The sequence below is a fragment of the Leuciscus leuciscus genome (genome assembly GCF_965113295.1).
Source record: "Leuciscus leuciscus genome assembly, chromosome: 12".
Lineage (NCBI taxonomy): Eukaryota > Metazoa > Chordata > Actinopteri > Cypriniformes > Leuciscidae > Leuciscus > Leuciscus leuciscus.
Window position 1 is genome coordinate 12,293,539 of NC_138736.1, and position 22,307 is coordinate 12,315,845.

General features: G+C 37.4%; 2 protein-coding genes across 2 annotated transcripts; one reads left to right on the forward strand and one right to left on the reverse strand.

Moving 5' to 3' along the window:
* Positions 1-1,710: 1,710 nt before the first annotated feature.
* On the reverse strand, positions 1,711-16,401 carry maco1a (macoilin 1a). Its single transcript, XM_082185294.1, has 11 exons — positions 16,268-16,401; positions 14,663-14,804; positions 14,387-14,513; positions 12,770-12,893; positions 11,462-11,640; positions 7,983-8,475; positions 7,735-7,893; positions 6,279-6,461; positions 5,993-6,113; positions 3,502-3,676; positions 1,711-3,409 (listed from the first exon to the last, which is right to left on the reverse strand). The coding sequence occupies exons 1-11, from the start codon at positions 16,345-16,347 to the stop codon at positions 3,207-3,209; spliced, it is 1,986 nt and encodes a 661-aa protein (XP_082041420.1). The 5' UTR covers positions 16,348-16,401; the 3' UTR covers positions 1,711-3,206.
* Positions 16,402-16,483: 82 nt separating this feature from the next.
* srfbp1 (serum response factor binding protein 1) lies at positions 16,484-22,008 on the forward strand. Its single transcript, XM_082185291.1, has 3 exons — positions 16,484-16,622; positions 18,145-18,806; positions 19,562-22,008. Exons 2-3 carry the CDS (start codon positions 18,165-18,167, stop codon positions 21,578-21,580), a joined length of 2,661 nt encoding a protein of 886 aa, XP_082041417.1. The 5' UTR covers positions 16,484-16,622; positions 18,145-18,164; the 3' UTR covers positions 21,581-22,008.
* The last annotated feature ends 299 nt before the right edge of the window (positions 22,009-22,307 follow it).

The window sequence follows — 22,307 nt, forward strand, 5'->3', positions numbered from 1 at the left end:
TGTTTCCATGGAAACGGAATTAAACAATCCATTCGAAGCCTTTGGTGTGTGCTTTTTAAATGGCTGGGTCCGAAAACCAGACAGTGGCTTTTATGAAGGAACCTCATTTATGCGGCGTTATGTCTTCATACCTCCCTATAATGCTTGATGATAAGTCAACATTCATAAGGTTTAGGTGTCTCGCAGAATAGCAAGACAGACATGAAAAACAAGTGACACGAACATAGAGATCTATTGATTTCATATTTGTCGCCCTCGTGTGGATATAGGAGAAATCGTCCTCTATTGAGACTCGGTCAATTATTATCTTCCACTACTATGGTAATAACACGTTATTTTAAGTCAATAATTCCGTGGTTGAGCATTTTTGCTTGAATGTCCACCACTGTCCAACACAATTCTAAGTCCCCTTCATAAAATATATTCGTCAGTATTTCTGGTATTTGACAAAGCTTAAAAAAAAATATATATATATATATATTTACATTTTTTACATTTATTCATTTAGCTGACGCTTTTATACAAAGCGACTTACAATTGCTATATATGTCAGAGGTCGCACGCCTCTGGAGCAACTAGGGGTTAAGTGTCTTGCTCAGGGACACATTGGTGTCTCACAGTGGATTCGAACCCGGGTCTCTCACACCAAAGGCATGTGTCTTATCCATTGCGCCACTACCACCCCTTACATATATATATATATATATATATTAATAAACCAATAAGTAAAAATGAAAAAAATATTAAAATGCTATATATATATATATATATATATATATATATATATATATATATATATATATATATATATATATATATATACTGACCCATATATATATTTTTTTTTTTACTAATAATGTTATTAACATTAATTGGATTAATAATAAAGTATTAATTTGAATAATTGTAAGTCATCCTGCAGTCCCCAGAGGGTTTATATTGGGTCTCGGGCCCCCTGTTTGAGAATCACTGCTGTAGATTCTGTTCATATTTTGAATTAATATATATATATATATATATATATATATATATATATATATATATATATATATATATATATATATATTTTTTTTAAGTTTTAGTAATTTTGTTAGTTTTTTAATGTCTATATATATTTGACTACATTTAACATTTTTAGTACCTTAATAAACAAAAATAAGAAATGCTGCCTTGGCAACTAGCTGAAGAACAATACGTTTAAGGTTTTTATTTCATTTCATTTCAGTTAATGAAAAAACTTTTTTTATGGTTCTATTTCACAAGGACGAACGACCAAACTTGTAGCCAATTAAATCTAGCATTAAAATGATATATTTTACTGCTGTAAATATAAATTACATTTGCAAAAGTGTATGAAGGGTAAAAATAAGTAAGTAAAGACCTATGGAGTATTTAGAAGGCAAAATGACAGTGAAAGGAGTAAAACATGTTTTCCCCTTGTAAATGTAATTGTAAAATATTCAAGTTCAATAGCACTTGAATAAAGTGCAAATTCCTCAGAGCAAGTACAGTAATAAGGTATTTTATTCCCCTACACATGCGCTCGCTCGCTCGCTCGCTCGCTCGCTCGCTCACTCACTCACACACACACTCACTCACTCTCACTCACACACACACACACACACACACACACACACACACGCACACACACACGCACACACACACGCACACATACACACTTTAGCTTGGTTCTTTAAAAAATCCAAACAATGAGAAACAAAGGCGTGTTCTTTACTCTCCACAAAGTTTACCATAAAAACACCAAATGCAATCCACAGTAATACTTTCCCAAGGTAGACAAATAAAAAAGAAATCCCTGTTGTAAAACAAGGACTAAACCAAACAGGCATATTCTGCCTGGATCTTGACACAATCCTTAAACCAATGAAGAAGAAATGTGAAGTAGAACTTTGTAATAAAGCATTAATGGACTGATTTTAGACGGTATCTGCAGTGAGAGCTCTAAAAATGATGCATGTATAGTTTGCATTATCTTCAATGACATTAAATGGTGGAGGGGAGAAAAAAATGGCACATTTGACCAAAATCAAACCATTCAGAAAATATTATAAAATGCATTGAACATGTTAATGCAAATTAGAGACAGCAGAAATAATGGAACACTGATAACTAGTGGATTAAAGTGGGCTTGCTGTTATCTGTGTTTTTCCCCCCTGACAAAACACATGGCAACAAGAGGGCAGATGATTTGAATGCCACACTTGGGAATAACAGGTCATATGGTATGCTGACCAATCAGATGGATTCTATGAGCGGCTGACCATGGCATGGGAAGTGTGTGAGAATATATTAAACAAGATATTTCAAGGCACTGTGTAACATAACAACTGGCAAACAAGACATCATATGTTCAGTTTTTCAACTGGTTTCAACTAAATTCTATTTCAATTTTGTCCGGTAACAAAAAGGACTTGCATTGACCGCAAAATACGACAACATTCCCAAATATTTATGCAGCATTTTTGTCCACAAATACAATGTGAAGATCAGTCCCTTTTTAAACACGTGGTTTTTTTTTTTTTCGTGTCTTTGACATCTTGGAAAACAGCATTAGGAGAAAAAAAAAGAAAAAGATATCTAATTCAGATCCAACATCTGTAATGAAATAAATTTTACCTCCCAGAAAACAGATGTACAATACTATGGTCATAATTAAACTGAAATGCATTCTTAATCACTCCATTGCAACGAACACGACATGTTTTCCATCACTAATACTTGTGCCTCATACATTTTTCCCTTTTCTTTTTACATTCAATGAACTTAAATATGTACGCTTACACCAGGGAAGTTAAAGAAGTCATGCCACCATTTCTGGCACATAAAACGGTTCAAGATTCAACACAAAGATGAGGTGGTACTAATAAAATCATGAAAGGTCTTCATTAAGACCTCACAAAACGGATATAGGATGACAAAAGAACCACAACAGGCTGAAGTGCCGTTACCAAGAAAACAACTTAGGTGTAAGAGCTTCAAAAATAACCTTAAACACCAGGAGGGCAGTTCTTGTTAATGTGACATCCATTATTTCCCCTCTAATCCTCCACATACATTAGCTATAACTAAGAAGTCATACTAACAGAGGAGGGGTAAATCAAACAAAAATACTACCCCATCCCATTGGTTTGCATACTGAACTTTTAGACAAATCAAAGAGCAAAGTGGACGATGTGTATGAACATTCACTTCTTGAGCGGCTGGTAGACGGAGGCATTGGGGTCCAAGCTGGAAGGACTGGTGTCCATGAACTTGGAGGAGTAATGTGGGGTCACAGGGGTCATGTTGTTGGTCTCTGCAGAGTAGGTGATGCTGGGCATGACCGCCATGACCTCTGCGATCTTCTGCTTTAACTCTTTTATCTCCTGATCCTTCTGCAAAATCTGACCTGTGAGCCGGTTAAAAAGACAATAGGTTAGTGAGAGCGGAAGCAGAAATATAGTAGATATAGAGCTCTATTAGGATAGGAAAAGGGCAGACCTTGAGCAATCTCTAGCTGTCGCTTGGCATCTCCGAGTGCTGAGAAGAGATCCAGCTTAATTCTGGTCTCAGCACTCAGACTGTTCTCTAAGTGCTGGGTCTTGTCCTGCATGGCCGACAGTGCTGACATCAGAACCTCCGTGTCCTTTTCGTTCTCCTTATATTTACGCAGCTCCTGCACAGAGAAATAAAGAGGCGATGAAGCATATGAAGGTACTTTCTTCTAGTTGTAAAAAGGATTTGAAACTGTCAATATGAAACAACATTCACAACTTATTTAACATCCATAATTTGATGTAATTGCTGCGTGAAACATTGTAAGGAAAAACTGTAGGGTGAGATTTTTTTCCACCTGAATGGTATGATGCTGCTTCCAGATTAGAATAAGAGTTTGCAGCCAATTGTGTAGAGGATTAACATTTAGTCCCAGGAATCAGGCCAAATCAGATCAAACGTTTTATCCCAGGAATCAGGCCAAATCATAAAGTTTTGTCCCAGGAATCAGGCCAAATCAGATCAAACGTTTTATCCCAGGAATCAGGCCAAATCACAACGTTCTGTCCCAGGAATCAGGCCAAATCATAAAGTTTTGTCCCAGGAATCAGGCCAAATCAGATCAAACGTTCTGTCCCAGGAATCAGGCCAAATCATAAAGTTTTGTCCCAGGAATCAAAACATTTTGTCCCAGGAATCAGGTCAAATCAGATAAAACATTTTGTCCCAGGAATTAGGCCAAATCAGATCAAACGTTTTATCCCAGGAATCAGGCTAAATCATAACGTTCTGTCCCAGGAATCAGGCCAAATCATAAAGTTTTGTCCCAGGAATCAAAACATTTTGTCACAGGAATCAGGTCAAATCAGATAAAACGTTTTGTCCCAGGAATCAGGCCAAATCATACCAAATGTTTTGTCTAAGGAATCAGGTCAAATCAGAACCAAAATTTTGTCCCAGGAATCAGGCCAAATCATAACGTTTTGTCTAGGGATGCACCGAAATGAAAATTCTTGGCCGAAACCGAAAACCGAAAAAGAGGAAACTAAGGCCGAAAACGAAAACCGAAACACCGAAATAAATTATGCCAATTATTAGTACCATTGCATTTATGGCTATGACTGTGTACTAACTTTACTATAATCAAGGCATTGCATAAATTAATATTAAAGTTTCAAAGAATAAATCAATTAAAATTGTATGCAAATATTTATTTAGCACATTGCAAAGTATAAAATTAAATGTTTAACTTGACCCCACTCATGTGTACATTAAATAATAATGTAAAAGCCTACTGGCCTGCAGAAAGGTTTAAAAATGAAATGTTCTCTCATAAAAACAAAGTGCATTTAGGTCAATACTGCCATAGCCCATAATAATATCTGCAGCTATATGCTCATGGACGTGAGTTGCAAAAACCATAAACAGCTAAGGTAAACACACACACCTCTGATAAATGACGGCTGCTCTGCACACACACGCAAGGTCTCTCGCTCCCTCTCTCTGCCGCGCGAGCGCTACGTATGCGCGCTCATGCTCGCTCGCGATTCCGGGAGATTTAAACTAATTTGCGGGCATCAGGGAGCCGCTATCAATACGCAGGAGACTCCCGGAACTTCCGGAAGACTTGGGACGTCTGTGTTTTAAAAATCGCTGTCCGTGGGTCACTCTCAGATATATTGAAATACGTCCACACCGCAGATATGTTGCTTCAGACAAGCACGTGCAGGTCGCGGTATCTGCTGTTTGCGTCATCACAACATTTCGGCCGTATTGTTTCGGTGATAAAAGTCTTTCGGCCGAAAACCGAAAATACACTTTTGGGCCATTTTCGGCCGAAAATTTTCGGTGGCCGAATATTCGGTGCATCCCTAGTTTTGTCCCAGGTATAAAAACATTTTGCCCCAGGTATCAGACCAAATCATACCAGATGTTTTCTCTAAGGAATCAGGCCAAATCAGACCAAACATTTTGTCCCAGGAATCAGGCCAAATCAGAACAAACGTTTTGTCCTAGGAATCAGGCCAAATCAGAACAAACGTTTTGTCCCAGGAATTAGGCCAAAAATCATACCAAATGTTTTGTTTAAGGAATCAGGCCAAATCAGGACAAAAATGTTGTCCCAGGAATCAGGCCAAATTAAACCAAACGTTTTGTCCCAGGATTCAGGAATTAGGGCAAATAAGACCAAAGGTTTTGTCCCAGGAATCAGGCCAAATCAGACAAAACATTTTGTCCCAGGAATTAGGCCAAATCAGACCAAATGTTTTATCCCATGAATCAGGGCAAATCAAACCAAACATTTTGTCCCAGGAATCAGACCAAATATAATGTACTTAAAAAATATACAAAATAATTACAGTAAAATCAATAAAAGAAGTAAAAAGGTCCAAGGTCTAAACGTATAGAACTTTCTTGGACAATCACACGTTATCTTAAAAAAGATATATAATATTGCTCTTGGGAAAGCACCATGTCAGCAGGGGTTCTGGCTTACTTGCGCTTTGAGCTCTAGCTCTCTGATTAGTTCCTCCTTTAGCTTCATGTCATGCATGAGCTTCTTGCAGTCTGACTCCAGCTCACGTATGCGATTCCTCAGCGAGTCTGTGCATTCCCCTCTGTGAATGGAAGCGAAAGTGAAGCCCACCAGTACAAAGACATAACAAAAGACACATAAATGCACACAAAGCTCCATATAATCATTTAAAGGGTATTTTCCACAGAAAATGGTAAAAGTATATGGGGATGGAACAATATTTTTGGCCGAGTTATTCATGTCTCACCTGGAGGCAGCTGCCAGAGCAACAGCACGTGCGGCTGTAGCCTCTTCCATCTTCTTTCTTTTCTTCTCTTCTGCAAGCTGCTTTTCCACTGCGGCTCGCGCTTCCTGTTCTGCCTTGAGCCGCTTCTCCAGCTGCACAATCATTTGCTTGTCCTTTTGCTTGGCCTGCACAGCGTTATGAAGCCTAAGACAGAGAAGCACATAATCAACACTGGCACAAACAACTGCAGGTAGAGAAATGGAAATGTGCATCTAAGGATATAAATGCAGGTCTTACCACAAAAAAAAAAAAAAAAAGTTATTAGCCTTAAACTGGGGTCCAGACTCTTTTTTATTTTTTTTATTGCACTTTTCTTAAAAGTTTTAGCTTTTTTTAAATTTGAGATTTTAAGTACAAAAATAAGCTATACAAATAAAATGTATAATTAAAAATAATAATAATGGGATGGGATTTACTACAAATAACAAACAAAAAACACCTCTAACTGGTCAGTTATGACCAATTCATTTAATATATTAATTTATTAATATTTTGAATGAGATTTTATTTTTATATTTTCCGTTTTCATTTTCGTTGAAGTTCTAGGAATTGTATTGTGCTTTTGTGATTTTTTTTATAATTCCATTTAGCTTTATATTGATTTCAGTTTTATAGTTTTAGTCATTTTAGAACTTTATTTCATCAGTTGAAATGAAATAATTCATGAAAATTCTATTTTCACTAGTTTTATTTTTAAGTTTTGATCTAATATTTATATATTGCAGCTTTGTTTTGATTAACGGAAACTATCTTTTATTATTTTCTACACTGACAGTCAATTGTCTAATGATCTTTCTTTATGCAGGTGTAAATTATTGTCCCTACCTGCAACCTGTTACATTTGTCAGCGTTGATAAGGACTGACCCCTCACAACAATTTGTGATTTAAATGATGAATTTTTAATCTTACACATTTACGCATGAAACAGAAGTTGCGATAATCTTTTCTTCCATATTGTACTGTATATCTGAGTGAAACTTGATTTTGTCTATCGGGAATTGATTGGATCGTTGTGGTTTGTTGCGATTGACCATTTTGATTTAATGGTGACTTTAATTGACACTGTTCATCCTCAGTGAAAAACAGACCATATGACTGGAGTGGTCCAGGTAATCAAAGTTTGGCCCTGTCCCAAATGGTACACTTCATATGCACTTACGGTCTAGTCCCATTTGTTATTTTAGGTTTCAGTAGTGTGCTTGCGAGCTTTGCGGTCGATATGCACCTTCGATGGGCACTTTTGCTGAGCCTGCACTGACTTCCACCTGACAGTCAAAGCAGCGTTACGCAGCAAACTTGCAGACTCGTAGGGAGACCGCGAGTGTTTAGGGTACCATTTGAGACAGGGTCTTGGAGTCCCCCGGTTTAAAATTTGTATTGGCATATATTAGTAACTAATTGTAGCTGATTTCTCACTTGTTTTGCAGTAACTCGTTTTCCTGGCGGAGCTGCCCCAGCTCAGAGCGCATGCTTCTCTCGGCACTGCTCAGAGAGCTGATCTGACTGCGCAGGTCTTGCTCCACCTGTCTGCTCGCCTGCAGGTCAGCCTTCAACTTCTTTATGTCCTGCTCAAGCCTGAAAAACAGAGAAAGAGTGAATAAACAGAACAAACACACTCCAATGGCTCAACCGGACCACAGTAGTTGCTGCATGAGGAGTCTTACCGCACTAATGCATCTGGCTTACTCAGCTGGTTGTTAGGTATACAGTTCTCCATCAGATCTCTGTGAGGTGCAAGGTTCTTCCCTGCACACTTCTGTTTCTTTTCACTCCTGCCGGATGAGGAGGATGGTACGCTGCCATTGGCGGAGTTGTGGCTACGGGGGGAGGAGTTTTTGTAATGTTTAGAGGGGGCAGAGCCTCCTCCTCCACCGCCTACCTCCTCTTTTAGGAACAGGTTCTCTGCGCTGCCGCCGAGCTCATTGTTGAGTCTCTTAGTGTTTAGGTGGTTCTCCATATACTCAATGTCCTGTAGTTTAGCATCCACAGTCTGTAAGATGTTGTTGTTTATTCCTATGCTGTGCTGCTGCTGTTTTTTGTCTTTCCCCTTCTCCTTGTACTCCAGTTCAGGTAGAGAGATGGGCAGTTTCTTGGTATTAGCAGTGCCATTCTGAGCCACTAACACAGAGTCTGCTTCAGACATGCCTTTTGAAGTGGCTGCCAAATTAATTAAAGAGAGATTTTAAGGTTACAAGGCAATTCTGTCTGACTGCTATGATTTCAAATGAAAAATACAAATTGGAAAGCATCATGCAAATGAATAGTTTTGTAGTACTACCATATGACATTTTATTTTTGCACTATGTATAATGAGCGCAATATGAAAATCTGCAAGCATGGAACATTAGGCAAAATGTGTGGTATACATCCAAAGCACACAGCATGGAGTACACTAAACTTGACCCTTTCATTCCTAGTGTGATATCAACTCAGACTTTGAACATATTTTTGATAGTTACCAAACATTACAAACATTGTGTAATAAAAATGCAAAATTACCATTTTTACGATAACTGGTTTCAACTCATTCAATCATGCAACAAAGGTCACGTGACAATGTAGTAAAACAAATGTACAACATTTAAAGTTTATTGTACGGTTTCATATAATAGTTCAAAAGTATTAAATAGTATATATTAAATACAAAAACACACTATTGATAAAAAGTTTTGGGTCATTAAGATATGTTTTTAAAATAAGTCTCCTAGACTTCATTTATTTTATCAAAAATGTGTAACATTGTGAAATATAATTACAATTCAAAATAACTTTTCTATTTGAAGATATTAAAATAATATGTCATTCATAAAATGTCATTTATTCCTGTGATTTTTCAGCATCATTACACCAGTGTTCGGTCGCATGATCTTTCAGAAATCATTCTAATATGCTGATTTGCTGCTCAAGAAACATTTCTTATAATCAATGTTGAAACCAGTTGTGCTGCTATTTTTGTGGAACCCGGTGATTTTTTTCTCCAGGATTTTTTGATAAACAGAAAGTTTAAAAGAGCATTTATTTAAAATAGAAATCTTTTGTAACATTATAAATCAATTGATCAATAATTCAGACATCCTTGCTGAATAAAAGTATACATTCCTTTTAAAGGGGTCACGAACTGCATTTTAATTTGATAGAATTCTCTAAGGTCCAATTCACAATAATTTTCTTACATAAAAAAAATAAAAAATAAAAAATAAAAAAAATAATCCAAATTTAGAATAAGTTATTTTCTATCCTGTGTTTGACCCTCTCTTTCCAACACTCTGTTTTGATAGGCTGTCCGCATTCAAGACTTGGAAGTAAACGCCCACTGCTATGATTAGGTAACAGTTTTTCATATTAAAATAAATTTTCAATGTCCCTGGCATTACACACGTGGAATTGTTTTGAAACCTTCCGATGTTGAAAAATATTTTGTTACATAGTTAATGTGCAATATATATGTGCATTACATATGCTTTATGAGTCTTGGTTGTGGCAAATAAAGCTTAAGAGTTACCACCACAGTTATAGTTGACAGGATAATTTACAGTGTTTCATGTAAACTAATTATGAATGAATGTATCGTTTGTCGCACAGTCATTCTTACAGCTTATTCATTGAATATCGTTTTCGATAAAGTGAAAAACGTATACATTGTCATTTGCAGTGTCGTGTTTAAAATATGAAATAAAAATAAGATGAAAAGTGTAGTAATGTCTTACTGATGACAAAACCGAAGATTCAGGATAACAACAAATGGCTTAGATCAAAACAATAACAAAAGCAGTGTTCTCTACATGCTTTCATTCATATCCGGGAATCCGCTGCATTAAGCAAATACACGTCGAACGAATTGCGAGGAAAGCGTGCAGCACATATTTAAATATCATCTAAACGCTGTTTTCAGCAGTGTAGGCGATCAAGAGAAGTTCGAAACAGTATATCGCTGGTCATGCATTTCAAACTTTGTTTTACCCCTAAACGAAGAATGAAAAAGTATATCGGGGCCTTTTTGTGTCAAAAGACCAAGGAACACTTGTTTCTGAATTCATAACTATAAAAAATAAAAAATAAATGTCTAACTGACCTCAAACTTTTTAATGTGAATGGTCATCAATCATATAGTAATGAGTAGGGGTGTGAACCGACACTGGTCTCACGGTTCGGTTCGATTATGATTATTATGTCATCGATTCGGTTCAATTCGATATCACGATGCATCACGATGCACCGCATCCTCAATTTTAATTTTTACTTCAAAAGTGATGTGTGCGTGCATGTGCTCGCCTGTTCGGGAAGTTGCAGTGACAGAAACAGTGACATTCCAGTTTAAGTTTCATGGGATTAAAGCTTGTTTATGACTTTAAGAAAAGGAAAATCTGTCAAATAAATTTTGTTTTAAAGAAATGTTCATTTAAAAGCAGCGCTCATTAATCAGTGTATTATGTTACCATTAAAGATGCGCGCATCAACCGTCGCCGAGTCCGCTGTTGAAAGTGACGATCATCCATTTATAATCACGCGTAACAACACAGAATAATTGTAATTTGACCATCGGGTGCGGATACTTAAATCAGAGAAAGTTATTGGGGCGGGTGGATGATTTGTTTTTGGCTGCGGATTCGGGTTACGGAGCTCATCCACTTACTCTAAAGCAGTCAGACTCTGCCGGGCGATAACAGCTCGGGGTGAAAACGGCTAACGTGGTTTATCAAGTTAGTGGTATTACCTCCTGCATATTCTATTTGTGCGTGACATGAGCGCACACAGCGCGTGTCTTCTGCAGGTCGAGCTTACCACGTTGTTCATAAAAGCCGAAATGTGCCCAGATGTTGGCTTTTAAAGTAGTTGGAGCATTTTTAATTTTCTCTCACTCGCGTCTCACCTCCCTCTGCCATTGTATGCTACCGCAACAAAGCACGTACGCGACAAATGACGTAAGAAAAGCGTCAGTACATTATAACCGGTTATGGTCTATTACTGAACCGATACCGAATCGTCCTCGTCTGCATCGCGATGGATCGTAGAAATGATTCATTTTGACACCCCTAGTAATGAGATCATGGTTGTGAAGTCAATGCCTTGATTTTTGACTCACCCATTTTTTGTCTGTGTCAGTTAATATTGTATTATCATAATAGCCAAATGGTAATCTTACCCTCCTCTGTCTCTCGTTCCTGTCTCTGAAGCATCTGTTGTTCTGGGGGCAGGGCCTGCTGTAGGAGCTGCATGTAGAACTCATTTTCCTTCTGCACCTCCTTTTGCTTCCGCAGACGCATCTTATAGCTCACGTAACTCTTGAAGCCGAAGCCCAGCGTCACCACCGGATAGCCAATGCTGTAACAAAAGGGTTAGAACAACATGTTACAGAATACAGAAAAAAAGGATTGGTACAACTAGTGATGACTCAACATCAGACACCTTCAAACAGTGGCAACACTCCCATGTGCTGCTATGGAGACGCCATCAGTGTGTTTACAAATACAAAACTGACTGCTGCGCTATTAGTAGTACAGTTACATCAGCTATTTACTACTTATTACATGGCTTGGTTGAATTCTAATGTAGAATGCAGTCTGTTATTTCTTGATAACAGACCGCTGCTAAGTATAACACACCGTTGCCATGAAAAACAGAGCCTCCGCTTTGCGTCGGGGTCCTGATCAGCCTGTCGGGGTTGTATTCGCTATAACAACCGCCTCGCTCTACATTAGCCCTTACATGTTGAATAGTAAAAAAAAATTTGACATTTTATATGGTGTGAGATTTCATAAACCTTTAAAGAGGACCTATTATGCTCTTTTTCAAAGTCATTTTTCACATATTTTACATTGCAGCACCTCTCTTCCCAGTCTGTCTGTAACACAGTTTAGTTCTGATCTTAATGAAGCCCCTCCTTCCAAAAAGCGCAGTGTGCTCTGATTGGCTGGACCAGTGTGTTGTGATTGGTCAACCACTTTGCTCGCGTTTGATGTCACGCCATATCATAACAGTGAGTTTCGACACACTTCTAACGCAACTCAACCGGGCTTTGCCCCTTTTTTTGCATATGCCTTGAGCGGGAATTATTTAAATGAGGAATATTGTGATGTGTGAACACTCAAGACTACAATCGAAGAAATTCAGGAAACTCCAAAAAAGTGCTTACTTTGAATGACTTTGTGCTTTTTAACTTTACAGACCTTTTTTCATGCTCAAACAGCAACATTACACACTAAAGAAAGTTGAAAATGTATAAAAAATTTAAAAATGTAAAAAGAAAGCATAATAGGACACCTTTGAAATTATACAAACCTTCATGACTTAATTAAAAACAGATGCTGTGAAGAAAGGTCATGCTGTTTTGTGTTTGTTTTATTGGAAAGAGCAGCATGAACATACTTCATAATTTCTCCTCTCATAACTGAAAGCAAGTCATATTGGTTGGGAACTACATGAGGACAAGTATGCATCAAACAAATCTTACCAGTGAGCTGCAAATGGACGGCAAAGGTCTACATGAAAATGTTTCAAATCCTTGAATCGGATGGCTGCTTCGATGTAGACGAAAAGAATCCAGAGAGAGACAGTGGGCAGACAAACACCTCGCTCTGTAAAGGAAGAAAATAGAAAGACTATGTATAACAGTTGACAATTGATCTCTAGCTTGCCGTTAATAGTTATGACATTCTTACGGCATATATAGGAATGCATAATTATTTAAAATATGGCTTCTAGTCCATTAGTGACCTTTAGGGTCATCAGTGAGGTTAAATAAAAGGCAACTGATTGTGTGGCAGATCAATAACGTCACAGGTTTCACAAAACAGGCTCAAGGCTGCAAACAAAAGCCCAGCTTGCTGAAAGCACCCTCTCTTGTTGAAACACGCTGCAAGTCGTGTGTCAGCAGGAGCAATCACAGTCACAGCTCAAGGCATATTGAAACGGTTTTCAAGGAACAATCACTCAGTGTCAGCAATTCTTTTCCTCCTCTCTCCTGAGGTATCACTGAATCGACCCAAGAAAAGGACATATAATGACAGGAGCACTCAAAAATCAATAAAAGATCTCTGAGGTTTAAACTCAGAGTTTAAATTCAAGAGCAAGATAAATCTCTACATGGAAGCATATATTCAGCAAGGATGCATTCAATTAATTAAAAGTGATAATAAAGACATATATAAGGTTATAAAAGACTTCTATTTCTAACAAATGCTGTTCTTTGGAACTTTCTATTCATCAAAGTATCCTGAAAAAAAGTATAATGGTTCAACATTAATACTACTACTACTACTAATAATAATAATAATAAATGTTTCTTGAGCAGCATATTAGAATGATTTCTGAAGGATCATGTGACACTGAAGACTGGAGTAATGATGCTGAAAATTCAGCTTTGCCATCACAGGAATACATTACATTTTAAAATATATTAAAATAGAAAACATTTAAATTATTATTATTATTATGCTACTATTTTAAACTGTACAATAGTACAGATATTTTACAATATTACAGTTTTACTGTATTTTAGATCAAATAAATGCAGCCTTGATGAGCATTAAGAGACTTTTGTCAACAAACAAAACAAATCGTACCAACCCCAAACTATTTAGAGAAAAAAAGGCCACTTGCTCAGTTTTCTTTTATGCAATCATCAAACATATTCAAAATGAATGACAGTCCAGAGAGATCTAAATGGTATTGTTTGCATAAGAAAGGCCCTTTCAACATCTCCCTCTCTAGTAACTGCCAGGGAAGTGAATAGTTGTGTAATATTTAGCAGAATGATCCTGAATTATGCCACTGAATAATAAGTGACAAAGGCTTTTGAGCACTTATACGCTAGCAAAACTTCTGATGGAGTATATCAGACAGGAATGTGGAATTATTGGGTTTCTGGAAGAACAACTGGATCCACATGTCCAATGGCAAAGCTTGCAACTTTTAGTTGCATGATGGAGCATCACTTTCGCAAACACTTGCCACGCACCATCACCATCAATATATTCCCAGCATTCTCTAACATTCAATCAGCTCTAATGTGTCAGTGCCCTCACTCCTAAAAAGATACTCATGGAAAGTCTGACGGGTGTTGACTCACCTGTATGCCACACGTACTGTACCCAGACATACGTGCTGGCAGCGAAGAACAGCCATTGCTTGGGGATGAACAGGAGGCAGATGATGTCTGACGTGAATGCGACACACACAAAGAACACAGAGAACGCCTGTGGGATAAGAGAAGAAAAGGGTAGAGATAATTGATTTAACCAGTGTAGAACATGTCACTCAAAGACATCAAGACTGGTTTACGAAGGACCAAGAAGACAGTGAGCCATTAGGCTAGTTACACAACCCTGGGAATTCAAATACTCACCAATCCCTGATATCTAAAGGAATCATAAACACTCCTGATGAAGAGCCAGAAAGGCCACAGATACTCGAATCTGAACTCCAGCACGAAATCAGCCAGCAGAACCAGCGCCCAAACGACCAGGAACTTCAGGTACAGAAAGGTACTGCCAGATCAAGAGAAATTCAGAAGAATAATTTTTAAAAAACATATCAAAGTCCATGTCTTAGGCAAACCCTTTCTATAAATGAATTTCAATTACTTATCCAGATTCCATGATTATTTTATAAGCATTTATAAATTCAGTGATAGGAAGTATTTATTTGTTTGATATCAATAGTAAAAAATTATTAAAATGAAGAAATGTGTATATATATATACGGTATATAAAAAAATTATAATTACATTTTATTTAAATATTATACTTATTTGTGTGCAAAAAGAGACTTATGCGAGTATCCATGCAGATCATAACCACAGAAATTTACATTCACTATAAACATTTCCATGACTTCCTACACATTACATTTTCCGGTCATTTGCAGGTTTTTTTTCGAACTGTGGGAATCCATTCCCGCATGTCAAAACTATTCAAATATACACAGCCAAAATGAGGTCTTGGCAAAGTATATCTTGGTAGTGTATGTTTATATAAACTCATTTCAGATGGACAGCAGATATAAAGTTTCAGACAACACAGTGTCATGTGGAAGTTGAACAAACCAAAACTTGCAGGATCAAGTTGCACACAGGGTTTAATCTACACATCTTCCAAGAAGGAAAACAGTCAACAATCAGTTTGTATTAGGATTCCTTCATAACATTCACCTGACATCTATCTATCTATCTATCTATCTATCTATCTATCTATATGAGCGTAGTTGTCAAAAACGTCACAATAATGTGGCATAAACATTTAGCAGCTTAGTTGGTTTCTGGTAGACTATCTTGGACCAGCAACAATAATGTTGATCAAGCTGTTTTTATTTAATTTAATTTTTTTACATGGCACATTCTTAAAAATAAAGATTCCAAAAGGGGGGTTTCAAAGTGACGCCATAAAGGAAAGATTTCTGTTCTCCAAAGAACTTTTCAGTTCTTAAAAGTAAAAAATATTTTACATGTGAAGACCATTTGAACAATAGCTGCTATATATATAAAAATCCTTTCGTGCAACAAAAAGGTTCCATGACCCATGGGTGTTAAAGGTTCTTCATGTAACCATCAGTTCCAATAAATAACCTTTATTTTTAAGAGTAGCTGGCTGACCTGCCAATGACCAGCCAAAAATCACCAGCTACCATGATCCAAACCAAACTGGATCTTCCAGCAAGACATAGTGATGATGGCTATTAAAGACAACTGCACAACCTGAAGAACATTCATAACATGGCCAGGACTAAATGTAATGCTTATTCTTTCAAATGATGCACGACTGAAGCCCATGGATGATACACAAAAGCCAGCATCCACACATATTATGCTTTACTGAGAGGAGTCAGAGGTATCCTGGTCTTGAACTGTTGAACTGTGATCTGTATCTGACTGTGACAGCTCACATACAGCCAAGCTCAGTTCAGAGACGCCATTACGGTGCGGTCGAGTGGCCGTGCGGTTCCCTGTCCGTACCTGCTGTGAATACCCTCGGTGATTCGGTTCCGTTTCAACGGGCGACGGAGTTTGCTGCAGTCCGCATTGCGCCGCTTCATTCTCCACCCTTTAGATTCCTGTAACTTCAAACACTCGAGGGAAACTACGGGAGCGTCCTAATACTGATGCGCATCGCTACGCCAATGCGAGGATGTCAGTGTTTTCCTTCTTTCAGACACAAAGAAATAAATAAAAACACTCTGCGTGAGGCCCTCCCATTTTTATTCTGGAAGCCTCGTGACGCAACGACGTCGTGCGCTACGTTCGCATGTCAAGATGGCGGCGTCCTGAGCAGTCAACTCTTCTGCTTGATTTTCATTATTATTTTGTAGAGGTAAGTGTTAATATTGACACAAACTGTGGATGTGAAGGTTTGTATGATTATACTCCAGTCAAATTGGTGGCATATTATGTAAAGCTTGTGTATATAAGTAGAGCACATTCGATCACTCCAACACATGCCTTCAGCCATGCTTGAAACACGAATTTGTTGGGACATGTCGCGAGAATAAATTATTATATGAATACAAGTTTTGGAATTAGAAGTGATGGCGAAGTTTTGTCTATGTTTATTAAGATTGGTTGATTGTTTAGCGTGTAAGTCCCTCGCAGAGTTGTGTTGGTTTCACGAATCTGATCATGTCAACATTGTATTTGCGTTGAATAATTGTGTACAGTTATTACAACATAACATACGCACACATACCTTTTACTTTGCCATGTTATTTTTAACTGCTGTGTTGTTGTGATGTTAAATAATTTAAGTGATTATTTTGTAGTGATTTAATTATGTAACTTACTCAGCATTATTTTCTTTTAAAACACAAACTTTTTGTAAATTGCTAGTACATACTGTAACAAGTATTAATGTTTTTGAAAGTATCTTATGCTCATCAAGCCTGCATTTATTTGATAAAAAAAGTAACATTGTGAAATATTATTACAATTTAAAATAATGGTTTTCTATTTTAATATACTTTAAATTATAATTAATTTAAGTGATGCAAAGCTGAATTTTCATCAGCCATTACTCCAGTCTTCAGTGTCACATGATCCTTCAGAAATCATTATAATATGCTGATTTATTATCAATGTTGAAAGAGTTTTGCAGCTTATATTTTTTATAACCTGTGATACTTTTTTTCAGGATTCTTTGATGAATAAAAAGTTTAAAAGGACAGCATTTATTTAAAACAGAAATATTTTGTAACAATTATACACTACCGTTCAAAAGTTTGGGGTCAGTAATATTTTTTTGTCTTTCTTTTTTTGAAAGAAATTAATACTTTTATTCAGCAAGGATGTGTAAATTGATAAAAAGTGATAGTAAAATATTGTTAGAAAACATTGATACTTTGAATAAATGCTGCTCTTTTTAAACATTTTATTCATCAATGAATCATGAGGAAGGTATCACAGGTTCCAAAAAATATTAGAATGATTTCTGAAAGATCATGTGACACTGAAGACTGGTGTAATGGCTGTTGAAAATTCAGCTTTGCTTTACAGAAATAAATTATATTTTAAAGTTTATTAAAATAGAAGACCATTTTTTTAAATTGTTATAAAATTTCACAATGTTCGTTTTTTTTCTGTATTTTTGAAATAAATGCAGGCTTGATGAGCATAAGACTTAATTCAAAAACATTTAAAATAGTAATGTTTCCATACTTTTGACCGGTACTGTGTAGTATTTCTGTGCACCAAGACATTGTGTCTGTGAGCAAGTAACGACCCTAGACTAAAATTGAAATGTTGAGATCACATAACTTCATGATGTGAAAACATATCAAAACATAACCAAAAATCACATTTCATTAGCATGCTTACACCACCTGTTGCTTTTCTCATTCCAGCTTTCAGAAAGTACATAAAGATGCCAGCGGTACTGAACCTCAGCAATGAGGTGGTCAGGATGAGGCCGGAGGTTAAAAGGGTGAAGGTGCTCCTCATCCGGAAACTCGCCCGTCAGATCTCAGCCCTGGAGAAGAAGAAAGGAAATGAGGCAGACATGGAGAAGTTCCGCAGGCGAGCGGCGAGGCTTCGGGAGGAGATCCATGAGCTGAAAGTTGTTGTGCCTGACAGCGTCACCAAGGCCGCCTTACAGAAGGACATCAACTTTGACAAAGTGTGCCGGAATAAAGAGGCCAGCCTATCCGAGCGGGCCTCCGCCCGCATCGCCACACATCCACAGTTTAGCAAGAGAATCCAGAACATAAAAGCAGCCATCAAAGCTTTCAAAGATGAGAGAATAAATGCAAGAAAATCAGAAAAACAAGGAAAAGACCATGCAGAAAGTGTCACGTCGCAATATCAGCCACAAGCAGATGATGATGATGATGGTTCAGAGAAATCTAATGATGATAAAGAGAAACTGACAGAGGAGGAGGGTGACAAAAACACAGATGAACAGCAAGAGGGGATTGATGGTTCCTCACAGGAGAGCCAGAAGACGAGTCTGGAGACATTAAAAGAACAGACCAATCTGTGCCAGAAAGAAGAAACATTAACAGTTGAGGTTAGTGTTTATGAAATTATTTTAGATTAGGTTGAATACAGGTAAAATAATTGGTCAAGCTATAAACAAAACTACAGGTTACTTAATGGAAAAGTTCACTTAAATATGAAAATTCTGTCATCACCCTCAAGTTGTTCCAAACCTGTATGAATTTCTATCTTTCTTCTGCTGAACACAAAAGAAGATATTTTGGAGAATGTCTGTAACCAAACAGTTGGTGGACCCCATTGACTTCCATAATACTAGGGAAGTCAATGGGGTCTATTAACTGTTGGGTTACAGACATTCTTCAAAATATCTTCTTTTGTGTTTCCATGGCCAGTTTCCATGTCCACATTCCCAAATTCAGAAAATAATCGGAAAGTTTGAAATTGTAAAGTTACCCTGACAATTGATTTTTGCCTATTTATAATAAAACAAGAAAAAAATGTTCACAATAAGAATTTTTGCAGCGGCTGTCTTTATAAAATAAATAATTTCAGAACAGATTCTCCCTACTGTACTGAATTGTAAAGAACCGTGACCCCAAAACTGATGTACATACTTCAGAAATACAATTTTGTGTGCCACTGAAAAACAATAGCTTATAAGTTTGGAACGAAAATGAGTAAATAATGACAGAATATTCCTTTTTATATAAACCATTCCTTTGAATGTCATGCTTTTATTCAATATTTAGACTCTTGCAGTAAACATCATTACTCTAAAGAACTCTTTACATGAAGATTATTCTGAAAATAAAATGCCTCTTACAGGACTCATCTGAAACAGTGGCCGTCCCAATAGAGGTGATCAGGATGAGGAAGGAAGTGAAGAGGACGAGGGTGCTGATCATCAGTAAAATGGCAGAGCAAGTGGCTGCTCTGAAGAAGAAAAAGGGTCAGGAAACTGAGGAGAAGGAAAGCCAAGAGAGAGCAGCTGGAATCCTGAAAGAAATCCAGGCTTTAAGGAGTCTTAAACCAGATCAGGTGACCATGATGGCACTTCAGGAGAATGCTGAGCTTGAGAAGATTTTGCAGGACCCTCAGGCAAGCCCACTGGACAGAGCCATCGCACGTATCATCACACATTCCCGCTTCGTCAACAAGCTCCAGAAGGTCAAAGAAGCCATCGAAGAAGAAAGAGCTAAGGCTGCGAAAGCTGAGCAGAGAAACACTGACAGACGGGACTTGCTGCAGTCCAAAAATGAAGATAAAGAACCAGAGGATGACGACAGCAATGACATCAAGGAGGATGGTGACGTAGTAGAGGAAAAATCAAAGAGTTTTTCCACTGAGTTCAATAAGTCTGGTGTTGTAGAGCCAACCGAGAGTAAAGACCCTGATGCTTTTGAATTACCACCATCCAAGATCATCACAACATCTTCAGAAAACTCCATAGGGGTCGAAGTTAACTCAGAGAATGCAGAGGCCATGGCTCCAAATGTTCAAAGTTCTCCTGAAAAGACTTCAACTGTAAGCAGCACAAAGTCTACGCCACCGAAGAACGTTAGTAAAGCAGTAGAGGAAAAATGTAAGAGTTTTTCCACTGAGATCAATAAGTCTGGTGTTGTAGAGCCAACCGAGAATAAAGACCCCGATGCTTTTGAATTACCATCATCCAAGATCATCACAACACCTACAGAAAACTCCGGAGGGGTTCAAGTTAAATCACAGAATGCAGAGGCCACAGCTCCAAATGTCCAAAGTTCTCCTGAAAAGACTTCAACTGTAAGCAGCACAAAGTCTACGCCACCGAAGAACGTTAGTAAAGCAGTAGAGGAAAAATCAAAGAGTTTTTCCACTGAGTTCAATAAGTCTGGTGTTGTAGAGCCAACCGAGAATAAAGACCCTGATGCTTTTGAATTACCACCATCCAAGATCATCACAACACCTTCAGAAAACTCCGGAGGGGTTCAAGTTAAATCACAGAATGCAGAGGCCACAGCTCCAAATGTCCAAAGTTCTCCTGAAAAGACTTCAACTGTAAGCAGTACAAAGTCTACGCCGCCGAAGAACGTTGATAAAGCAGACAAAGAAATGGAGATCACCTTAATGTCACAAAAGAAACAAGACCTACCTGAGACCAAGAGGCTTGAGGCAGATGAAGAGAGCGATTTATCAGATGATGAAGAGGAGGAAGAGAAGGAATATTTCGATGACAGCACAGAAGAACGTTTCCATAAGCAATCATCTCAGTCTGAAGACAGTGAAGATGACGACTTCTTCCTGGGCAAAGTGAGCAAATTCAAGAAACGGAAAAGTAACCAAGGTAAAGTCGAAGAGAAAAAGAGTGAGCTTCAAAAACCTGACAAGGAGGCCACCAGCAAACCTCACGAGACAAACCTCAACAAATTAAAGTCTGTGTTTTGCTCATCTTTATCCAAATCCACCATCTCCTCTCAGAAAGCAAAGTATGGGTCTCCGTCTCACAATGACGGGTCAATACCTCCTCGATTCCAGAACCAGAGGAAAGGTCTTGAGAGTAGGATGAAAACATCTCAATATAAAGGCCAAGACCATGGCGCTGACAGGAGGATGGTTCCTTTCAAACCTAACAGACAGACTTTTAAAGATCCTGGACAAAGGCAAGCGGGACCGTCAGGTGCAGGGAGGGGAAGGTCACAGTTCGAGCAGTATCAGAACCAGAATCCCAGAGGTCCACCTGGAAACATGTCAAATCCACCCCAGCAGTCCCTTCATCCCTCATGGGAGGCTAGCAGGAAAAGAAAAGAACAGCAAGCACAAATCACAGTATTCCAAGGGAAAAAGATCCGATTTGATGACGATGATTAAGAAATGTCTGCTAAAGTTCATTTAACGCTTTCATGTTTTGATTATAATTCTTCCTGTTTTTTAGTGAGAATTTGTATTAAAACACAGATAAAACACAATTGTTCTTTGTTTCTTTACAATGAAGCGCTGTTAAAAGACAGTGTGAATTTCCTGTGATGTATTCCATTTATTTCATAGATAAAACTGTGTAAAAGTAATTTTTTCTTCAGTTGCACACTTAAAGATTTCCAAGTCCTCATTGGTATTGTATATTAATAGCACAAAATTGTTAACCTTATAATATGGCCAATTTGATAACTTTTGCCTGTTGTATTTCAGAAGTTGCAATACATCTTTCTGTAGGCTAGTTTTCTTAAATTACACACAGATTGTACTGTACACAGAACCCATATTATACAATTCTTGAAATAAAGTCCTTCTCAGTGTTATTTAGTATCATTAATATACCTTTATATTATTTATAATTTTTTTTGAATTGGTATTTACACCGTTAATGTCCCATTTAAATTTAAAGTCTTAGTAATTTTGTTGTGGTTTTGTCACTTACCTCTTTATTTTATTTCAGTTTTAGTTATTTGAGTACTAGAAATTGTGATTTATGTTGTATTATAAACTGAAATAAAATAAGGTTACTTTTTTTAAAATCAGTTCATATTTATTTTATTTCAATTAACGTTAGATATAAATGTTTATTATAAATATATCTATTTTGGTTTAGTATCTATTT

Excerpts from the sequence above, each read along its gene's own strand:
- maco1a (XM_082185294.1), bottom strand. The coding sequence starts at position 16,347 with ATGAAGCGGCGCAATGCGGACTGCAGCAAACTCCGTCGCCCGTTGAAA. Across the intron at positions 6,462-7,734 it reads AACGAGTTACTGCAAAACAA|GCTTCATAACGCTGTGCAGG; the intron begins GTGAGAAATCAG and ends TCTCTGTCTTAG. Across the intron at positions 3,410-3,501 it reads ACAGCTAGAGATTGCTCAAG|GTCAGATTTTGCAGAAGGAT; the intron begins GTCTGCCCTTTT and ends ACCGGCTCACAG.
- srfbp1 (XM_082185291.1), top strand. The coding sequence starts at position 18,165 with ATGCCAGCGGTACTGAACCTCAGCAATGAGGTGGTCAGGATGAGGCCG. Across the intron at positions 18,807-19,561 it reads AAGAAACATTAACAGTTGAG|GACTCATCTGAAACAGTGGC; the intron begins GTTAGTGTTTAT and ends TGCCTCTTACAG.